Source organism: Strix aluco, chromosome 16 (assembly GCF_031877795.1).
Source record: "Strix aluco isolate bStrAlu1 chromosome 16, bStrAlu1.hap1, whole genome shotgun sequence".
Lineage (NCBI taxonomy): Eukaryota > Metazoa > Chordata > Aves > Strigiformes > Strigidae > Strix > Strix aluco.
The window spans coordinates 7800648-7819130 of NC_133946.1; the positions used below are offsets into that span (position 1 = coordinate 7800648).

The 18483-nt window shown below is 38.1% G+C and overlaps 1 protein-coding gene across 2 annotated transcripts in view; it reads right to left on the minus strand.

The window, feature by feature from the left end:
* Positions 1–204: 204 nt before the first annotated feature.
* The window catches only part of PRMT3 (protein arginine methyltransferase 3), a 64177-nt gene continuing 45898 nt past the window's right edge, over positions 205–18483 (minus strand). The window contains exons 14-17 of one of the 2 annotated variants that reach the window (XM_074842294.1): positions 11067–11117; positions 10779–10866; positions 768–884; positions 205–394 (exon numbers count right to left, since the gene is read on the minus strand). In XM_074842294.1, the coding sequence (XP_074698395.1) occupies positions 775–884; positions 10779–10866; positions 11067–11117 (249 nt within the window). In that variant the 3' untranslated portion in view covers positions 205–394; positions 768–774. Of the gene's footprint in view, positions 885–10778; positions 10867–11066; positions 11118–18483 lie in introns of both variants that reach the window. The other variant, XM_074842293.1, reaches the window with a different exon arrangement.

Below are 18483 nucleotides of genomic sequence, written 5' to 3' on the forward strand. Positions count from 1 at the left end.
AGCACCCGAATCAAATCCACCAATTCAGCAACTGCTGCTATTTGTTCACAGTATTTTTCCTAAAGCTGCTAAAATATACACTTCCATCCACCTACGCTCCAATAGGCTAGTACAGAAAAAACTGCAGCTACAAATAAATGAACCATTACTGGATAGATAGAAGAATTTCCAATTACATAGAAAACAGGGAAACTGGCAACCGCATTATATAACATACTCGGTTCATTTATTTAGATAAATGTAACTGAAAAGTTACAACTTTTTAATTCTAGAAGTGTAATAAAAATAAAGTCTTTGTTGCTGCAATCCTGCAGTCGGAATTCCAAACTTATTTCCACTGGGATTTTCCAGCTACTGTTGAGGTGCACTGGAACGTGATTTAGCTGCTTCTTTCCTAAAAAAGAATTGTACAAGGATTTTTCCAGTTGGAAAATAAAACAATATTGAGAGATCATATTTACTGTTCCTCACAGCAAGACTTTAATCTGATTTTTCTCACCTAGTAGTCTCATGTAACCCAAAACCCATCTTTCTTGACTTCCCCACATCACGTGAAACACAGCAGGATCTGATTTTGTCATCAGTCTCCATATCCCAGTACAAAAGCATCCTAATAGTACCCTCTCAGTTCTAGGTAAACCTTTCATATTCTTGCGTGTGCATATACATACAAAAATCCAAGAGTTTACCATTTTTGGATATTTAGAAAGAGTTATCAACAGTTAAATCTAACATTTAAATAGAACATTTCTCAAAGTTATATGCACAGAATTTTCACTGAAGGCTGTAGGTCTGCTGCGCGTCCTTCACTGAAAGGGTTATAAAGAGGGACCGTGGATCCTTTCTGTTTTTGCGGACTGTTATCTTCCCTCTCAGGGCCTCTCCTGCAAAAGTAAAAAAGAAATTACTACGCTTACATTACTGAATCATGCACAGTAACAGCAAAGATACATTACATACCCTTACATTGCATGAGAAGCTGTTCTCAGTCAGAATTCAACAACTCTACAAAGGTTTCCTTTATGTTCTCAAGGCTCTAAGCAATGGTCTTGACAACAAACCTAAGTCTAACTGCAGTTAAGCCTGGTGAGGTGCTGAGTTCTGTCTGATGCTTTATTTCTCAGATTATCCACCCAAAGAGCTGACAAGCCAATTTTACTTGTGGCTGTGGAAAAAACACTGTATTCCTTGGATACATTAACCTCTCTTTGTATCTGGTTGAGTTGGATCTGCACATCACTACCTAGTATTCCCAGGCCCACACAGGTCTCAGCTGGACAGGTACTAAGTGTCACTGTACTATGTGTAAGTGCCCCTACCCACCCCGAGCTTCAAATATCAACTTGTTTTTTCATGAAATGATATAAAACAACATCTTGAAATTCTTGACCATAGATTTCTGTCTATGAAGTAAGCAAATTATTAGCAGTAACAAAACAGTATAAAAAAGCAAAACTGCTAGTCCACAAAAATTAATATTCCATTATTCCTTTGCTGAGCTCCCTAATTTAAATGCATCACCACTATCAACTTTGAGTAAAACCAAGTAACCACAAAAACCTATTCCACTTCCTACTGCGTATGCCATGCGGTTTGGATTTGCACTGCATTTCATTTAAGCTCTAATTAGGTAATGTTTTTATATCAATTTATTTTCAGTCCTTAATAAGACCTGCAATTTAAGTTATAGCCGTAAATATTTAGGAAGTCCATTGCTAAGCCACTTCATACCATCATTTTAAAACCACATGAACTACATCTACGCAGATGATTCTACTAAACACATCATAGGAGGGTGTGATCTTGATCTACAGCACTACATTCTCTGCTACTCTTCCATTAGGCCTCCCTTACCCCGTACATCCTCATCCCTCACACCAGACACATCTACTGTTACTACTTTCCTATTTCACTGGATTCAAAATATTTCCAAGCTGTTCAGTATTTACTGTGATTTAAAAAGTTATTGTTTATGTTCTGTTAAAAAGCTGAAGTTTTCAATATTCTTATTGCAAAAATGAAAACAAATAGTAATTTAGAAACTAAGCTGGTTTCAAATTCAGGAAGAATTTTAGAATTCTCCATTTGGCACAATTCTCAGTTACATCCACAAACAGTAAACTGGCACAAGATCCACATTATAAATCATAAATGCAGGACATTTTGTCAAAGGCTGAAGTATAAACATCAAAGAAAGAATGACTATGGTACCAATAGTTGTATAAAGGATCAGAAAAATATACATTTTCTTTGGTAATTTTGTGTTCTCTGCATAATTTAACAGTTAGTTGGAGATTCCACTTCAGTTTCTGGGTAGCTTTATTATTAGGACACAAATGACTGACATAACACAATGTGATTTGCAAAGAACTGAGAAAATGGTTTCACAGATTATTTAAACAGAGACAGATTTGCCAGGTAGAAGGACAGGGTAAAGAAAAAAGGGGATTATAGCTTCTCTTCAGCTAGGAAGTTTAACCTGGTTTGAACACACAGATTTTCAGAACTGCTGCAAAATGAATTATTTGATATATTTTAACATCCTAAAACAACAATTTTCAAAACATTAAGACTAAAGAGCCTCTGAGAACTAAAATTCCACAATTTAAATGAATCCATACTTCAACCTTACCACTTAAAACATTAATACAAAGCAATACAATAAATGAAGTTAAGAATCTAAATACAATTTCATAAATTATAGCTGACTTCCTAGAACAGAACCCTCAGATTCTGTTTGTAAAGGCAGTTAATAAAAACAAAGCATTCCATTTTTCTCAGCTATTTCTTATGCAGTAATCACATTAAATCTGCCTTTTTAAACAGTCTTTCTGAGGGCTGAAGCAAACAACAGCAGTGCAACCAAGTAACAGAAAGGCAGTTCTGAACAATTAATCAATGTCATGTAGATAGAAAATGACTGATGTTTTTTCACCATTCTGCTGTCCTGTGAGCTGCCTGGAGGAAGCTGTCTCTGGGACTCAGCTGCATCACCTTGCTCTTATCACGCTCAGCTGAATACAAGTAAACCACACAGTGCCACTGCAGTCTGATTAGGACAAAACTGAATTCATTAAACCCCTTCCTGCATTTTTATTATCCCTTGGGGAGCCCTGAAATTTGTCCCCAAAAATAAAAAAAAAATAGAATTCAGCAGAAGTGCTGCACAAGCTTACTAGCAGGGGAAAAAAAAACGCATCCCTAGATCCATACTGATAAACAATACACATCTGATTCCACACTCTACAGTACACCTTATACATGTGCTCTGAACATTCAAAATAGTTTATTTTAGTTCTGACTTTTACCATCAGTGAAACTGCAAGCAACTGCATCCTTCACTTGTGTAAGCCCTAAGAGTGTTTAGGCCCAACAAATCGTATTTTTTCAGCCTGCAACTTGATTCATCTAAAAGGACTTGACCAAGCCCAAAGATTCCATGCAGTCTCCTGCATATGTAACCATAACATCTACTTAAAAGCTCAAAATGATCCATGGCAATGAACTTGTAATGTGAAGACTACCCTGCCTTTCAATGCAACTTGGTGTCCCCTCCCCCTGTGATTATGCAAAAGATTGGAAGAGTTACTGAAGGTAGACAACAATCACCACCTTCCAGGTTTCATTCTTTTCTTCCAGTGCAAGAGCTTTATGAAGCTAACAGTGAGACGAGTAACAACATGGTACTCAAAGCACTCCTTATTCTGCCCCACATTAAAATTTAAGAACCTTATGAAAGAACTCACTGGAATTGTTTCAAGGAATGCTGCTAGAAAACTGCAGTGGATTTGGACTAAAGACACTTTAACCACCAAACTGTTGGTGAGAAACATCTTTACAAACTCCCTACACTCTAAGAACTACAAAGCTTCTAAGGGGCAGTCATACATGCCTTCACAGTTATACAACAGTAAGCTTTCCACTGCTCTTCACGATAAGGTTCTCCTCGTTTGAGGCTGACAATTTAAACATTATCTAGTTTAGACTAACTGGACCCACTATCTTAGGCAACACTGAGGTCTAGCACACAACTGAAGAAAAGCAAGTCTCAAGAGAGTTACTCTTTTGGCTAGAAAGTAGTTTTCATATACCATCTATCTTCTGAAAACAAACAAGAACTACAGAGATAAAATAAATTTGCAGTGGGACCAAGAGCATTTCCCTTAAACTCGATAACTTACCCTTAATCCTCCCATTCATCTCCCTAAACCACAGGCACCTGCAGCCAGCCGTGCACAAACTGCCACCTTCCCATTTGTCCACTTCTCTTACTGAATCCCCACCCCAACGAGATCCAAAGAGCAGCTTCTGCACCGAGCAGTATCACTGATTCTTTTGGCATTATCCATCTGATCTGTGACACCCTTCCTCCATCAGCTGCCCACTTTTATAAACTAACCAGCTGTTTGCCAACTCCTTTCTGTTACATCACTGTTCCACCTCTTCTGAAACTGTGTTGAGGTTCTGTCTTTTCCTTTCATGCTCTAAGTATATTCTCCAAAGATTTTTTTGTACCGAATTGGCATGTTTCAACTCCCTGAGACAAACTATGGACTAGACTGCTGCAAAGAAGTCTACCCAGCCAGTTGAGACAGGTGATACAGCCTTGTATGGCTGCCCAAGGGAACGTGCACATACTGCAAGTGACTGAGATGCCCAAGATAGCTCCAGTACCAGGAACAGTAGCTACAGGGAACTGTGAATAGCTCAGGTACCAGAAATAGTAGCTACAGGGCACTGCAAAGGCCAGACACATGGTCCTCCAAAATGTATAGCTGCAGTGGCCAAACTCCTTCACCAAGAACTAGTCTTAATTCACTATATTTTGTAGTACAGATTCTAAAGTGTATAGCCTTGTCCCAATCCTCCTCTCTCAGCAGGTGTGACAAAATTCTGAAAAAAGTAAATTGTTGTTGCTCTATGAGCCATATGCCCTTGCAGTCGCAGCACTTGCAAAGGGGGCACACAGAATAGCCCAAGAATGCCATCCAAGTCTTCCTGTCTAGATACAGAACTTCTATTATCTTTCAATGAGATAAAACAGCCATGGGAAGAGATTCTCTCAATATAGTGCCTGAAATACACACTTAGAAACATTTCTGAAAAGTCAGCAGGATGATTTTAAACTGCAGATTTCAAAAGATACAGCATAAGACATGGAAGACTCAGTGTGACCTCAAAATTCAAGTTTTAACAGTTAATAGTTTTTAAAAGCAAGCATCGCATTTGGAGGTATCACTTGTAAGAAAACAAGTGACAGAATTCTATAGACACCATGTTGCAGCTGTAGACAAGCAAAACAGACACTAAAATCTCAATTAGGAACCAAATTATCCAACTGGGACGCACAATATTGAAGTATTTCAGTATAAGATCAAAACATTCAGACAGATTAATTGTGCCAGTGTTGTTTTCCTACTTTTAACAAAGCTCTCTAGGTAGACAAATTAACATTTTTCAGTTTGTACATTTACAAACAGCTACCCAATTATGGAGACTGGGGAGCTAAAGATAATCAAGGATTTTACAGGGGCTTAGTTATGTGAGTTCTACTTCAGTTTTGCTGTGCTAGCCCCTTATAGCACCATAGAAAAACAAATCAAGGTTTTATTTCCACTGCAAGGCAATATCAAGAACACAAGATGCTGACAATATGCTGTTTTATTGCTAATAGAATTTGCTTGCATACAGATCTGGGTTTTAACTTAATGCACTGTTACTGAAAAGATTCAGTGGGTCCTTTAAAATAATTTTTGTAAGCATTTTATTTATTTAGTAAATGCTTGAGACAACCAAATGAGAACCATATTCAGTGTATAATTTTTTGTTTATGAAACTTAGCAGGAATATTTCAACAAACAACCAAAGGAAGAGACTTATGGTTGGACCATTAATAAGAAAGAGATACTGCACTGGCATCTCAATTTCAATTTTCAAAATAAAGAGATTTTCAAGCTATGAAACGGGCTACTAAGTGAAGTCTTGGACTCTGTAGGGAGTCTACAACACAGTACTCTTGTCCGAGAAAGCCCATTTTTTCTGGCAATAAAGTATCATCTCGCTTCTTTCTTCAGTTTCTTTCATTTTACTGCTTGCTAAGCAGTTAAAGCATATCCAACACGCTGATGCTATTTTGCTTTACTTCATTGTACATCACCTTCAATCCTCTCGTCACAGTCTGTGAGGAGGAAAACTAGCTTTTCAGAATACATGAGTAGTAAGAGACTATCCCTCACTCACACACTATATCTAAACCAAATCAATAGAAATTATCCATTAAAACTATATACAAAGCTGACTACCATAGTTAGATATCAAGCTGAAATTCAGTGGTAAATCAGAAGTATTAATTAGGTCTAACTTTTATGGCCTCACTCTCCAAATCTTTGGACCTAGATTAAACCTCTCCCATTTCATCCCACAGGCTGTGGCAGAAATGGCAAAGGAGGGAGGATTAGTTGTAAGCCCCATTCTTTGGCTTCTGATGGCTTGATTCCGTTATTGTTAGATTAGAGATCAAAACATTGTCTTTTTTATGGCTGAGAAAATAGATCTATTTTTACAACAAATAACCTGGCATCAAACAGCTGAGAAAATTAGCTAGTTCACACTGCAGAACAAAACAATTTTGCCACGGCATAAAAGAGCCTTTTTCTGTTAAATACCCAACAGGTTCAAGTATCTGTAAACTCAACCTCTTCTACAGAGCAAATCCAAATACAATCAAGTGCTTTATGACCACTTCAGGCATATCCCCAAAAGCTATAAAGCATCCAATAGAGATTTTAAGTTAGCCTTACTATTTCACTCAGGATTAGAAATCCAAGTGAACCATATTTCTTTACTGGGGAAAAAAACCCCACTGCCCTGTCCAAAAGATGCTTTCAAAAAATAAAACATTTTAAATGCATTTTATACCACCAAATTCTTCTTTCACAACCTATTAAAAAAACTAAAAGCAAATGCCACCATAAGCACAGCGGTCAGATCATTGCAAGACTCAAATAATATTAATTTCCTAGTAAATATTGGAAAATAAATAGAAAAGAACTTGTCCTGACTCAGTGTTGCAGATGACACCAAGTTGGATAGGAGTGTTGATCTGTGTGAGGGTAGGAAGGCTCTACAGAGAGATCTGGATCCATGGGCCCAGGCCAACTATACGAGGTTCAACAAGGCTCAGTGACATGTCTTGCACTTGGGTCACAACAACACCACACAACTCTACAGGCTTGAGGAAGAGTGGCTTGGAAGCTGCCCCAACAGAAGAGGACCTGGGGGTGCTCGTCAACAGCTGGCTGACTGTGAGCCAGCAGTGTGCCCAGGTGGCCAAGAAAGCCAATAGCATCCTGGATTGTATTGGAACTAGTGTGGCCAGCAGGACTAGGGAAGTGACTGTCCCTCTGTACTCAGCACTGGTGTGTTCAATACTGTGTTCAGTTTTGGGCCCCTCACTACAAGGAAGACATTGAGGTGCTAGAGTCAGTCCAAAGAAGAGCTACAAAGCTAGTGAAGGGTCTAGAACACAAGTCTTATGAGGAGCGGCTGAGGGAACTGGGGTTGTTTAGCCTGGAGAAAAGGAGGCTCAGGGGAGACCTCATCGCCCTCTACAACTACCTGAAAGGAGGTTGTAGTGAGGTGGGTGTCGGTCTCTTCTCCCAGGTAAGAAGTGATAGGACAAGAGGAGACAGCTTCAAGTTGCGCCAGGGAAGGTTTAGACTGAGTATTAGGAAAGATTTCTTCACCGAAAGGGTTATCAGGCATTGGAACAGGCTGCCCAGGGAAGTGGTTGGGTCACCATCCCTGGAGGTATTTCAAAGACATGTAGATGTGGCACTCAGGGATGTGGTTCAGTGGGCCCTGGCAGTGTTCAGTTTGGCTGGGCTCAATCTTAAAGGTCTTTTCCAACCTAAATGGTTCTGTGAACACATTTAGTCACAAGTGGGTCTTCTTTATCTTCCATTGCTATTTATTTCTTATTTTAAGAATTCATACAGAGGATTGATGAATATTGGTAAACACAGGGATAGATAAAAGGCTGAAGCCTTGAAATGATGCAAATGTATTGAATCTAATGGAGTCACTTTTTTCTTCAGTAAACTTGCATTGAGAAGAGTCCATTTGAAGACAAAAAGTTTCCCCAAAAGCAAAGTACACTTGCAGTGGAAGTCAGGTCAACGTCAGGCGCAAACAATGCATAGTAAACCGTTAATGAATTAGCACTGCTTCTTACCAAATATCAGATGAGAAACAGCTGGAAGTGCAACTTTACATATACTGCAAAAGAAGTTTGAGCAGTTTGTTCAGCTGGTGAAATGGAAAATGAAAGACTGAAGAAATCAAAGAATATGGTTAACCACAAATTATCAAGATGAATTCCTAAGTCACTATTTTTACAAAGTAAAAAAATATGAAAAAAGGAAGATAGGGAAATCTGTACTTATAGTAACATGTGTTGAGGAAAAAGATTTTTGAAACAATGAAGGAGAAGGGTCAAAGTCAGAGCGAATGTTATTTTCAAAAACATCACCTAAATTAAGAAACATTCCTATGTAAGTATCAGTAAACACCATCTGCCCTGTTGGGCTTATGTCATCTGTGAACAAATATCCCACAAAAAATAAACATAGGATTACAAAGGAAATGCAAATTACATCAAGAATATTTCTCAGAACCTTCTCTAACACTAGAAATAACTGGCAGAGAATTCTAGATTAAAGTGGTAAATTTATATAAGATACAGAAACAGAATGAGTAAAAGGATGGGAGAGGGAAACAATTAATTACAAAGAGAAGGAGACGGGTAAAAAGAAAAGAGAAACACAATTGTCACAAGATTTGTTATGGGAGTAATTTTAAGAAATATGAGCTAATACAGAGAAAGGAAGGAGTTATGGCAAAAGTGATCTTGAAGGTCGACTAGGTTGTGTTCACTGCTTCAAAGCACACTGTTTCTGCAGTTGTCTTCAGAAAGTCACCGCACCTAGCCTAGAATTCTAGAGCCAGGCACACCTCCTAGTAATTTCACACATTTGGTAAATGTCAAATGATCTATGTAATATTAAATAATGTGCATATTCTAACAAATGTCATTGCACTTAAAAAATTCCCTTCACACTCTATGACATTGAAATTTAATGAGTTGCTGCAAGGAGACCTTATCCAGCCTTGTCTAGAAAGAGAACCTGAACAGAACACAAGCCAAGTACAAACGCACCAGTGTGTATGTCCACCCCAAGAAGTGAAAGGACCTAAGAATATGCAAATAAAAATTGTTTAACGATATAAAGTCAAAAATGAAAGAGAGAAATGATTTGTCAGATAACATAGGCCACAGTGCCTTTAGGAAAGAAGCTCCTGGTAAAAAGTTGTCTCGGCTGATAGCTGGAAGAGGCAACTGTAAAAGCAGTTTAATTGAGGTCAGATGCTGCTTTCACAATTGTACATTCATAATTAGGTCTGTTAGAGACACAATATTCCACCCACACCAATACTTTTCTATAAGAACTCTAAGCCTCTTGATCTCAGGTTTTTTTTCAGCATCCACATAAGTTTTTGTGTGCTTTCCCTCAATATGCCCAATCTATTTATAAACTGTTCAGGTTGGGGCCATGTACTACCATGAGTTTATTAACCAACCAGCAGAAATGAGCCCCATTCTGACGTTTTTCCCTTGGTTCCGCTAGGTCTGTAAAGAAAAATGGCCCTCAAAGATGACTAATTCACCACCGGGTAAGAGTTCAACAGTGGTGAGTAAATATCTAGTGGTTAAGTGGACGAAAATAAAACAGCATAAAAATTTCCGTTGATTATAAAAAGACTAGGAGAGTCTGAAAGAAAGTGCAGTTCTACAGGAATAAGAGGGCAAGACTTGTAATTCCTGACCTGTTGTGTGCCCATCCTCTTGCATGACTATCCTGTGACAGCCAATACACACATTTCTGTGTCTATAAAGCAAGGAATATTTGACTACTTGCACAGAAATATGTTTTCAAGACTTACCCAACTGAACTAATTAAAACCACTAACAAGCACCACTTCAGTCTTCAATATCTTACTTCATCAATCTATCACCTGAATTTTGGATTATCCCTGATAACAACAAAAGCCTTTTTACTTGCATCAAATTCAAGGTCAAACATATTACAGTACTTATCCATTTTATAAAAATTTACAGTGTATCAAAGTAACATTTTCCATACTTCAATGGATCAAGTTCATGGCTGCAAATTATCTGAAACTGTTTTCAATTTACAGAGTAACCCCACAGTGCCAGGTACACACCCATGCATATATTCACAATTCATTTAACAAATACAGCATAGTTCAGGAGCACTATAAAAAATTCTATGCAATCACTTGACAAATATGATACTTAAGAACAATAGTAATGTTAAAATTAAGAGAAAGTTAATAGCAGTGTTCTGGTCTTACATTTTTCTGCCTCAGAAATGCTTTGATACAGTTTTCTCATTGTGAGGGACAAGAAGCGGGATGTGACACTCATCAAAATTACAGTATGGAGCTATGCAAGTCTAAGACAGACACTCACTTACAACATAGCTATGCAGACATTTATATGTATTTTTAACGTGAATTTTGTCTAGACAGATACGTCCCAGTGCTTTGCTGAGACAAAAAAATTCTTTAACAGCAGCTGAAAGATTTATTTACTAGTTCTTTTAAACACATCTTTTTATAAGTATTTTAGATTTAAATTTAATGACAACTGCAGCGTAACACAATCAGTGCTGCACCACAACAGAATTTAAATATACCTGCTTCTACAGGAATTGGTTTCTCCAGGAGAAAAACTGTCTGTTTCCAGTGTGTTTTGGTACACTGGGGACCAGTTGAAAACAAGACCTGCAATGGAAGAGTTCAAGAGTTTGATTAAGAACAACATTTTTGATATCACACCACATCAATCAATTACTAAACACACATGCACATGAAGTGTTTGCTACAACAAAACGGACTGACTGCCAAACATCTTGAGGCAGAATAAAATACATAAACACCCTCATCTCTCAAAGACATTTTAAAAATGCATGTGAAATACTCACCTTGTTGTGACAGTTCTTCTCAAAAAATATATCAAAATAACCAGCAACTGCCTATTAAAAAAAGAGGAAAGTCTATCATTAGTTATATATACATTTATTGGGATTTCTACTCCTTTTGAAGCCTTTACTAAGAGGAACAAGCTTATATTTATGCTTTCAAGCATGCTAGAAATCCCAAGTCAAAAAATAAGCTGTCATCACACCTTTGTCCTACTTGAGAATATTCAGCCCACTGTAACTGCATTTTATTACATATCAAATTTTAATCTGAGTTTCCAAAATAACCCACACACCCTAACTACAACTAGAATTACATAGGAGAAAACAGTCTTTCAGATGTGCAAATCCACAAGCATAAAATTCAGTCCTTGTCTCCTCCCATGACTCTCACTAGATATACACACACAGTACGAGGGGGGATCCTGAACGACGTGTTCACTCTTTGCATAGCTTAACACTATTTTCCACAAAAGCTCCTTGTGAACAGAGGTAGAGCATAACCAGGCAGGGAATATTTTTCTTCCTCTACTACACACACAGATAAGGAGAAAGATTCACAAATGCTTCATGCTGGCCTTTCCAGCAGTTAATAGTTTCTAATAACAACTCTCCATAGGATTCCTTGGAACCCTTCTCCTGTCCCTCCTGCCATCCCACTTCTAACTGCAAAAAAAGCCTCTTCAGTGCATAATTCATTAGTGAGACTTTTCTTGCAGCTTGAAAAGGAAAAGAAATACAAAAAGTCTGTGCGCAAAACAGTATACCGACTCTATTAGTTACACAGTCCTTTAATACTGGCCTGCTTTTCTGACAAAAAAACCTTGTGAGAGTCCCAGAAATTCCAAGAATTCAGATGAAGAACTGGAAGATGCTAATAAAATGCCATCCACTCCACAGTTTCACCTCTGAAATCCTGTCCATGCTCACCTTCATTTGCTTTCTGTCTCCTACAAAAAGGCTAAAGCAAATCGGAGTGTGGGCCCAAGGCAGTTATGCTTTTCTGTTACATGTCAGCCTGAAGAAATGACCCAGCACAGAGCTTTTGAGTAACTCCATCTACAGCACCTGGGGACTCTCTATCCCTGTGACAGCAAGAAGGGATTCTCCCCATGTCAGCTATAGTACATTCAAGTAAGATATGTACCAATTCAATGATGGCAAGCCTACTAACATGAAAACTCACTACAAACAACTGATTATAACCTTCCTCTCACACCACCAGTGTTTTTCTCCTACTCTAAGTCTAGAAAACTGGTTGTTCTGAACAGATGCAAAGGACAAGTTCTGTAGCATTCCCTTCATATCGACTGAGATAGATTGCGAAGAAAAAAAAAGTCAAACATGCTTACAAAATTAAGGTAACACACTGCATGGCACGAGGCTTTATTATTATGGAACATGTAATCTGAATGGTAGCTAAACCATTCTGGTAATTTTCCTCTGTAGTCTAAATCCAGAACAGATCTCACCAACATGGTGGTGAACACAATGTCTTAAAGCAACTAAGTCTATGTTAATGCACCTCTATTAGCTTTTCAACCTAAGGTCACTCCAGATAAGCCTGCAAAGTTCCAAATTCCAATGTGGGCAAATATTCCTTAAAAAATGAACCAAGGAGACACTGAGGGACCTTTGTGACAAATGAGCACCAGATGTTGGAAACAGTGACTCTTCTATCCCTTAAGTGAAGTCCTATCACTCAATGCTGAGAATTTCATTCCCAGGTGAATTACAGCCTTCTCTCTAATATAGCTTTTTTGAGTAAAGATTGAGAATGTTTTGACAAAGCTTTATTGACCCATCAGACTACTTTTATTGATGCACAAACTTTTCTGGACATTAGTCAGAGATTTTCTAAAGCATAAAAATATTTTTCAATCATCAGGTTAATACTGGTGATATGCTTACAAATAAGACTTAGAATATGATTACTGGAGAAAGGAAAACAAGGTTGAGACAACAAAAATACATTAAGAATTAAGGGGAAAAAAAATTTACTTCTAGAGCAAATGAGACGAGCAAGCTACATTTTGGACCAGAAAGCTAAAAGCTCCAAGCAGACATACCACAGCTAAGGTAGATGCAATTATCTATACACTTGGCAGTAAGAAGTAACAGAAACACCCTACATGCTACCCTGAGGAAACATCCCCAGGTGAGCATTTTTTTGGGATCAAGTCTAGGCTGAAAAGAAACTGCTGTTACAAGCAAAGAAACTCTCCCCTGCTATTTGCTGCCTCCCATACTCAGGGAAACAGGATTTATACACCTTCTCTAAATGACTAGGATAACTAACCATCTTATTCCCTACAGTATCAGTGGTTTCCTAACAGAAACACCCTGAAACACTGACTGTCTAAAGAGGTAGTAACAGTAATTATTACACATCAAAGGCCACCTTATGCAGAGCTCCAAGGATTACAGAGTTCGAGTTCAAAGGATTACAGAGAACAAGAGTTCTACATTGATCCATTCAATTTTTTGTTACGTTCTAAAATGGATATATGTCCTTCAACATTGATACTGAAATAGTTGAGCCAAAAAAAAAAAAGTATGTAGTTAGCTACTTGTCTCTATTTCCTTTAACAATTCATACAACCCATTCCAATACATCTGTGTATGAAACTGATCATTCAATTAGAAGTTTTATCAAAAGAAACTGGCTGGGCTTCTATGCTAAAATACAGGGAGGGCATGCAGGATCTCAGCATAGCTTTAAGAGGTTTTCATAGAAAGCAAGCAAGGAAGGAACTCAAGAGAAAGGGAAGCCTCAAATTTGCAGTTAATCCAGAAAACCTTAGTCTAAAGAATGGGTGGGCCTATGTCAAAGAGAAACTTTGCTCTTTACACTCAGTTCAATGATTTCTTCATACCAGAAAAGAAGTTGACAGCTTCTTACAACCACCCAAGCTTTGCTTTAAGCAATCTAGGAATTCAAAGAATAGACCATTAAAGCCTTACTATGATGGTCTAGTTTTATTTATCTAGCACAGAGCAAGTACAAATTTTAACTATTAATTCCTACCATGACACTTAAAATCCAGAGTGTAGCTTTTTTCATTATAGCTCAATTCTATAAATCTTTTCATGTTCAAAGAAGTCAGTTACTCTAGTAGCAGCAAAACATTTAATTTTCCAAAAATTGGTCAATGACACTACATCTTTAATACAGAAAGAAAGTTTTCTTTGCAATATCAAAGTCTTTACTAAAGCTGTTTCCTACAGCATTCTCCTGGAGAAACTGGCTGCTTAGGGTTTGGATAGGTACACTCTTCACTGGCTTAAAAACTGGCTGGGCAGCTGAGCCGAAAGAATCATGGTGAATGAAGTTAAATCCAGTTAACAGCTGGTCACGAGTGGTGTTCCCCAGGGCCCAGTACTGGGGCCAGTTTCCTTTAATATCTCTATCAATGATCTGGATGAGGGGATTGAGTGCACCCCCAGTAAGTTTGCAGATGACACCAAGTCGGATGGGAGTGTTGATCTGTGTGAGGGTAGGAAGGCTCTTCCTTTCAGAGAAATCTGGACAGGCTGGAGCGATGAGCTAAGGCCAGCTGTATGAGGTTCAACAAGGCTCAGTGACATGCCCTGCATTTGGGTCACAACAACACCACACAACTCTACAGGCTTGAGGAAGAGTGGCTTGGAAGCTGCCCCAACAGAAGAGGACCTGGGGGTGCTCGTCAACAGCTGGCTGACTGTGAGCCAGCAGTGTGCCCAGGTGGCCAAGAAAGCCAATAGCATCCTGGATTGTATTGGAACTAGTGTGGCCAGCAGGACTAGGGAAGTGACTGTCCCTCTGTACTCAGCACTGGTGTGTTCAATACTGTGTTCAGTTTTGGGCCCCTCACTACAAGGAAGACATTGAGGTGCTAGAGTCAGTCCAAAGAAGAGCTACAAAGCTAGTGAAGGGTCTAGAACACAAGTCTTATGAGGAGCGGCTGAGGGAACTGGGGTTGTTTAGCCTGGAGAAAAGGAGGCTCAGGGGAGACCTCATCGCCCTCTACAACTACCTGAAAGGAGGTTGTAGTGAGGTGGGTGTCAGTCTCTTCTCCCAGGTAAGAAGTGATAGGACAAGAGGAGACAGCTTCAAGTTGCGCCAGGGAAGGTTTAGACTGAGTATTAGGAAAGATTTCTTCACCGAAAGGGTTATCAGGCATTGGAACAGGCTGCCCAGGGAAGTGGTTGGGTCACCATCCCTGGAGGTATTTCAAAGACATGTAGATGTAAGCACTTAGGGATGTGGTTTAGTGGTGGACTTGGCAGTGTTAGATTTACAGTTGGACTCAATGATCTTAAAGGTCTTTTCCCATCTAAATGATTCTGTGTCACTGGCAAAGTATTGGAGGATTCAAAGCTGCTATACAGTTCTATTTATTTCTTCCCTCAATGTTTTCTGAGAAGTTTTACATAAAGCATTGGAATTTCTGCTTCTACATGAAGCAGTAGGAAGTCTTCCTTGAAAAAGTTACGAAAAACTAAAATCTCTGCATTACAGAAGCCTATTTCAATCCTCCCAAATGCAAGTGCTAAAAAAGCCGTAAACCAAAACAACCCCCAGCCCCTTAAAGTATGTTAGTGTAAGCCTTGCACCACTACAGAAATGATCTGGTACCCCACATTAATGCCTTTGGAAAAGAAAAAAAAAGTTAGAAGTACATGCAGATGATACTTTCTACAATTTTATCTGCAACCACTAGTCCTGTATGTTTAAAAATAGTATCTCACAAATCTAAAAACCCACACAAATCAAAGTTGAAATACCAAATAATACAAAACTAGCTACAAAATTGTGGTTTTGATTGTTATCTTTTTAGGAATTTATATCTTGCCTTATACCTTAAGATTTTTTTTCTATTCATTACTCGGTGGTGGTTTTATGCTGAAATGCACAATACGTATCTTTTATATATAAGTACATTTCAATGAAATAGTTCTGTAAACATGAAGTTCAAAACATTTTCTTTTCATTTCACTTTTGAACACTACCACAAATTGCAGTAGCCGTAACAGTCAATCAAACTTCTATTAAATACGCAGTGCTACAAAGAAAGATATTTCCAATGTTTATAGCTTGAAGGAAGATTAAGTCCTCCCCCTCCCTTCTTGTTGTAAAATTTAACACTTGCAGCTAAACAGCAAAATATAAGGGGGAAAAAACCAAACTCTTACAAGTGGCATACTAAAAGCAATCACAGACACAAGCATATTAAAACGGAATACAGGGCTGGCCAATTTTTATTAAAGGTGGCATTTTTACAAGAAGTCAAACTAAAGAAAAAACCCCAAAGCAAATATTACCCCCATAAATTCTAGATGATGTTTTACAACTACTGCCTTGGTGGGTTTTTTTGTTTTTGTTTGGTGGGTTTTTTTGGGTTTTTTAAGCATAAGGGTAACAGTTATTTCTTCCATTGCAGTTTTCACGATCTTTTTGCCACCTTTGACAGCTCATTTACAACTTCACCAGCAACTGATCAGCAAGAGCTTAAGCCTCCTCTAGAAGAATCTTTCAAGTGCCAGTCTCTTGAGTAGCATGAAAGAGGAAAACAAAAATAATTACTTCTAAACTGGTAATAAATAACTGCAAGTTTAGCCTGACACATGCTCTAGCCTCAAAGGATGTTAAATATTAGGAAACACTGCAGAAATATTATTCTTCCTGTTCTCAAATAAAGTGCCAGGAGAAAAGCAGAGTTATGAGGACAAAAACTTCAACCCTAGAACAAAGTCTCCATGTTTACCAAGGGAACTAAGAAGGTTAAATAAAGAACTAAGAAAATATTCAGGAACAGATATACATTACTGAGACTGCAAAGCATCATCCTATAAAGTTCACTCAACTAAGAATAAAATATTCCTGAAATTACAATAGCAGCCACTAACTTCTACCTGATTGTCAAATCCACGTTTTGATGAAGAGTTCATGCAAAGTAGCTTAAGGTCTTCATCCATCACTGAGGATTTCTAAGATGTTCATGCAACCATATGAAAAAACTGTAAATGAAACACATCCTCCCAGTAAGATATGCTTGTCTTCAGCATATTTTTCTTCCCTGCCAGATAAATCATTTTGAGCCTATTTTTCTCCCTTTTATTCATGTAACATGTACCAAATATATTAAGATCACAAAACGCTTCAACATACATAATAGATTAATATTAGTACATGTTATTTATACTCTTTCACTTTAGAGCCCTTAGCTGAAGTGGGAAGGGGAGTCCAAATTTTAATTCAAATACATATGAATACTAAGGCTTTTTTCTAAAGAAAATGGCTGGCTGTACATGCAGCATTTTAACAGGGTAAAACAAATGAGACTGCTCGACTCCTTATGAGAGCTCAAAGACAACCTTACCAATTCACTTAGGAACAAGGAAATTAAAAATTATCATCATCGCTATCACCTACAGTGAGTAATTTATCATTCTTGCTCTTCACTAGTATCATGTTCCAACAGTGAGTGGCTACAACAAATACAATTAGACAGCTGGCCACAGAAGTGGGAGATAATGTGCTTTTGATGGAGTTTATCCAAGCATGGAGATGGAATGTTTGTCATCCATGCAGCAGAGTTGCTGCGTTTTTATCACAGGGAAAAGAAATCCCTCGCTATTAAAACCCAACAATTTTGTGTTTTGAAAATACTAAGAACCTGGAGAACACCGTAGAGGAGGCTGCCAATAACTAAATAAGATCAGAAGAACAAATACCGCTTCGTAACGTAAGAGTAGTCTTTCCTTTAAACAGAAATCAGGCATTCAGGATGCGTTTGATTGTGGTACTCAAAGCCAGATTTCCAACTTCTAGCTTAAAAAATTTATTTTCTCAGCTAAGGTTGGAATTAAAGATTTATATGCTAATACTTACTGTGGGCTCCCAAGGGGAAGATTGGATGTTAAGAAATGAAGCTGTCTAGTATTTAAGGTTTTAACAAGCAAAGATTTTTCCTTAGTAAAAATAATTTTCTACAGTCAACTCAACTTCCTTTTTCCTCCTAAAGGTTTTAATACATCAGTCACGTTGTCTGCTTCATTATCCTTCTTTCACCCCCCTTCTCCCTCCCACTTTTTATACACATCCTCTGCTTTTTGACAAGATCTCCTGGGAGCAATGAAGAGATACTGCCATTTTCCTCCCAGGGGATATTGTTATTCAGCTAGGAAAGATCAACCTTGATGGACTCACAGGGGAAAGGCTCGCAAACAAAAGAGAAAGTTTGTCAATTGATTTCTACACTGAGGGTAATCACCATTATATTTTATCTCAAAAGCTCACACAGTGATCAACTTAGAACACAATTAATGGAATATTTTCCTAGCAGCATCTACTAACTGATATTAGCCAGATGTCTTACTAAAATTGGCAATGACAAACCCTAGCTCTTTAATAGGAAAATGCACTTTTGCAGCTAAT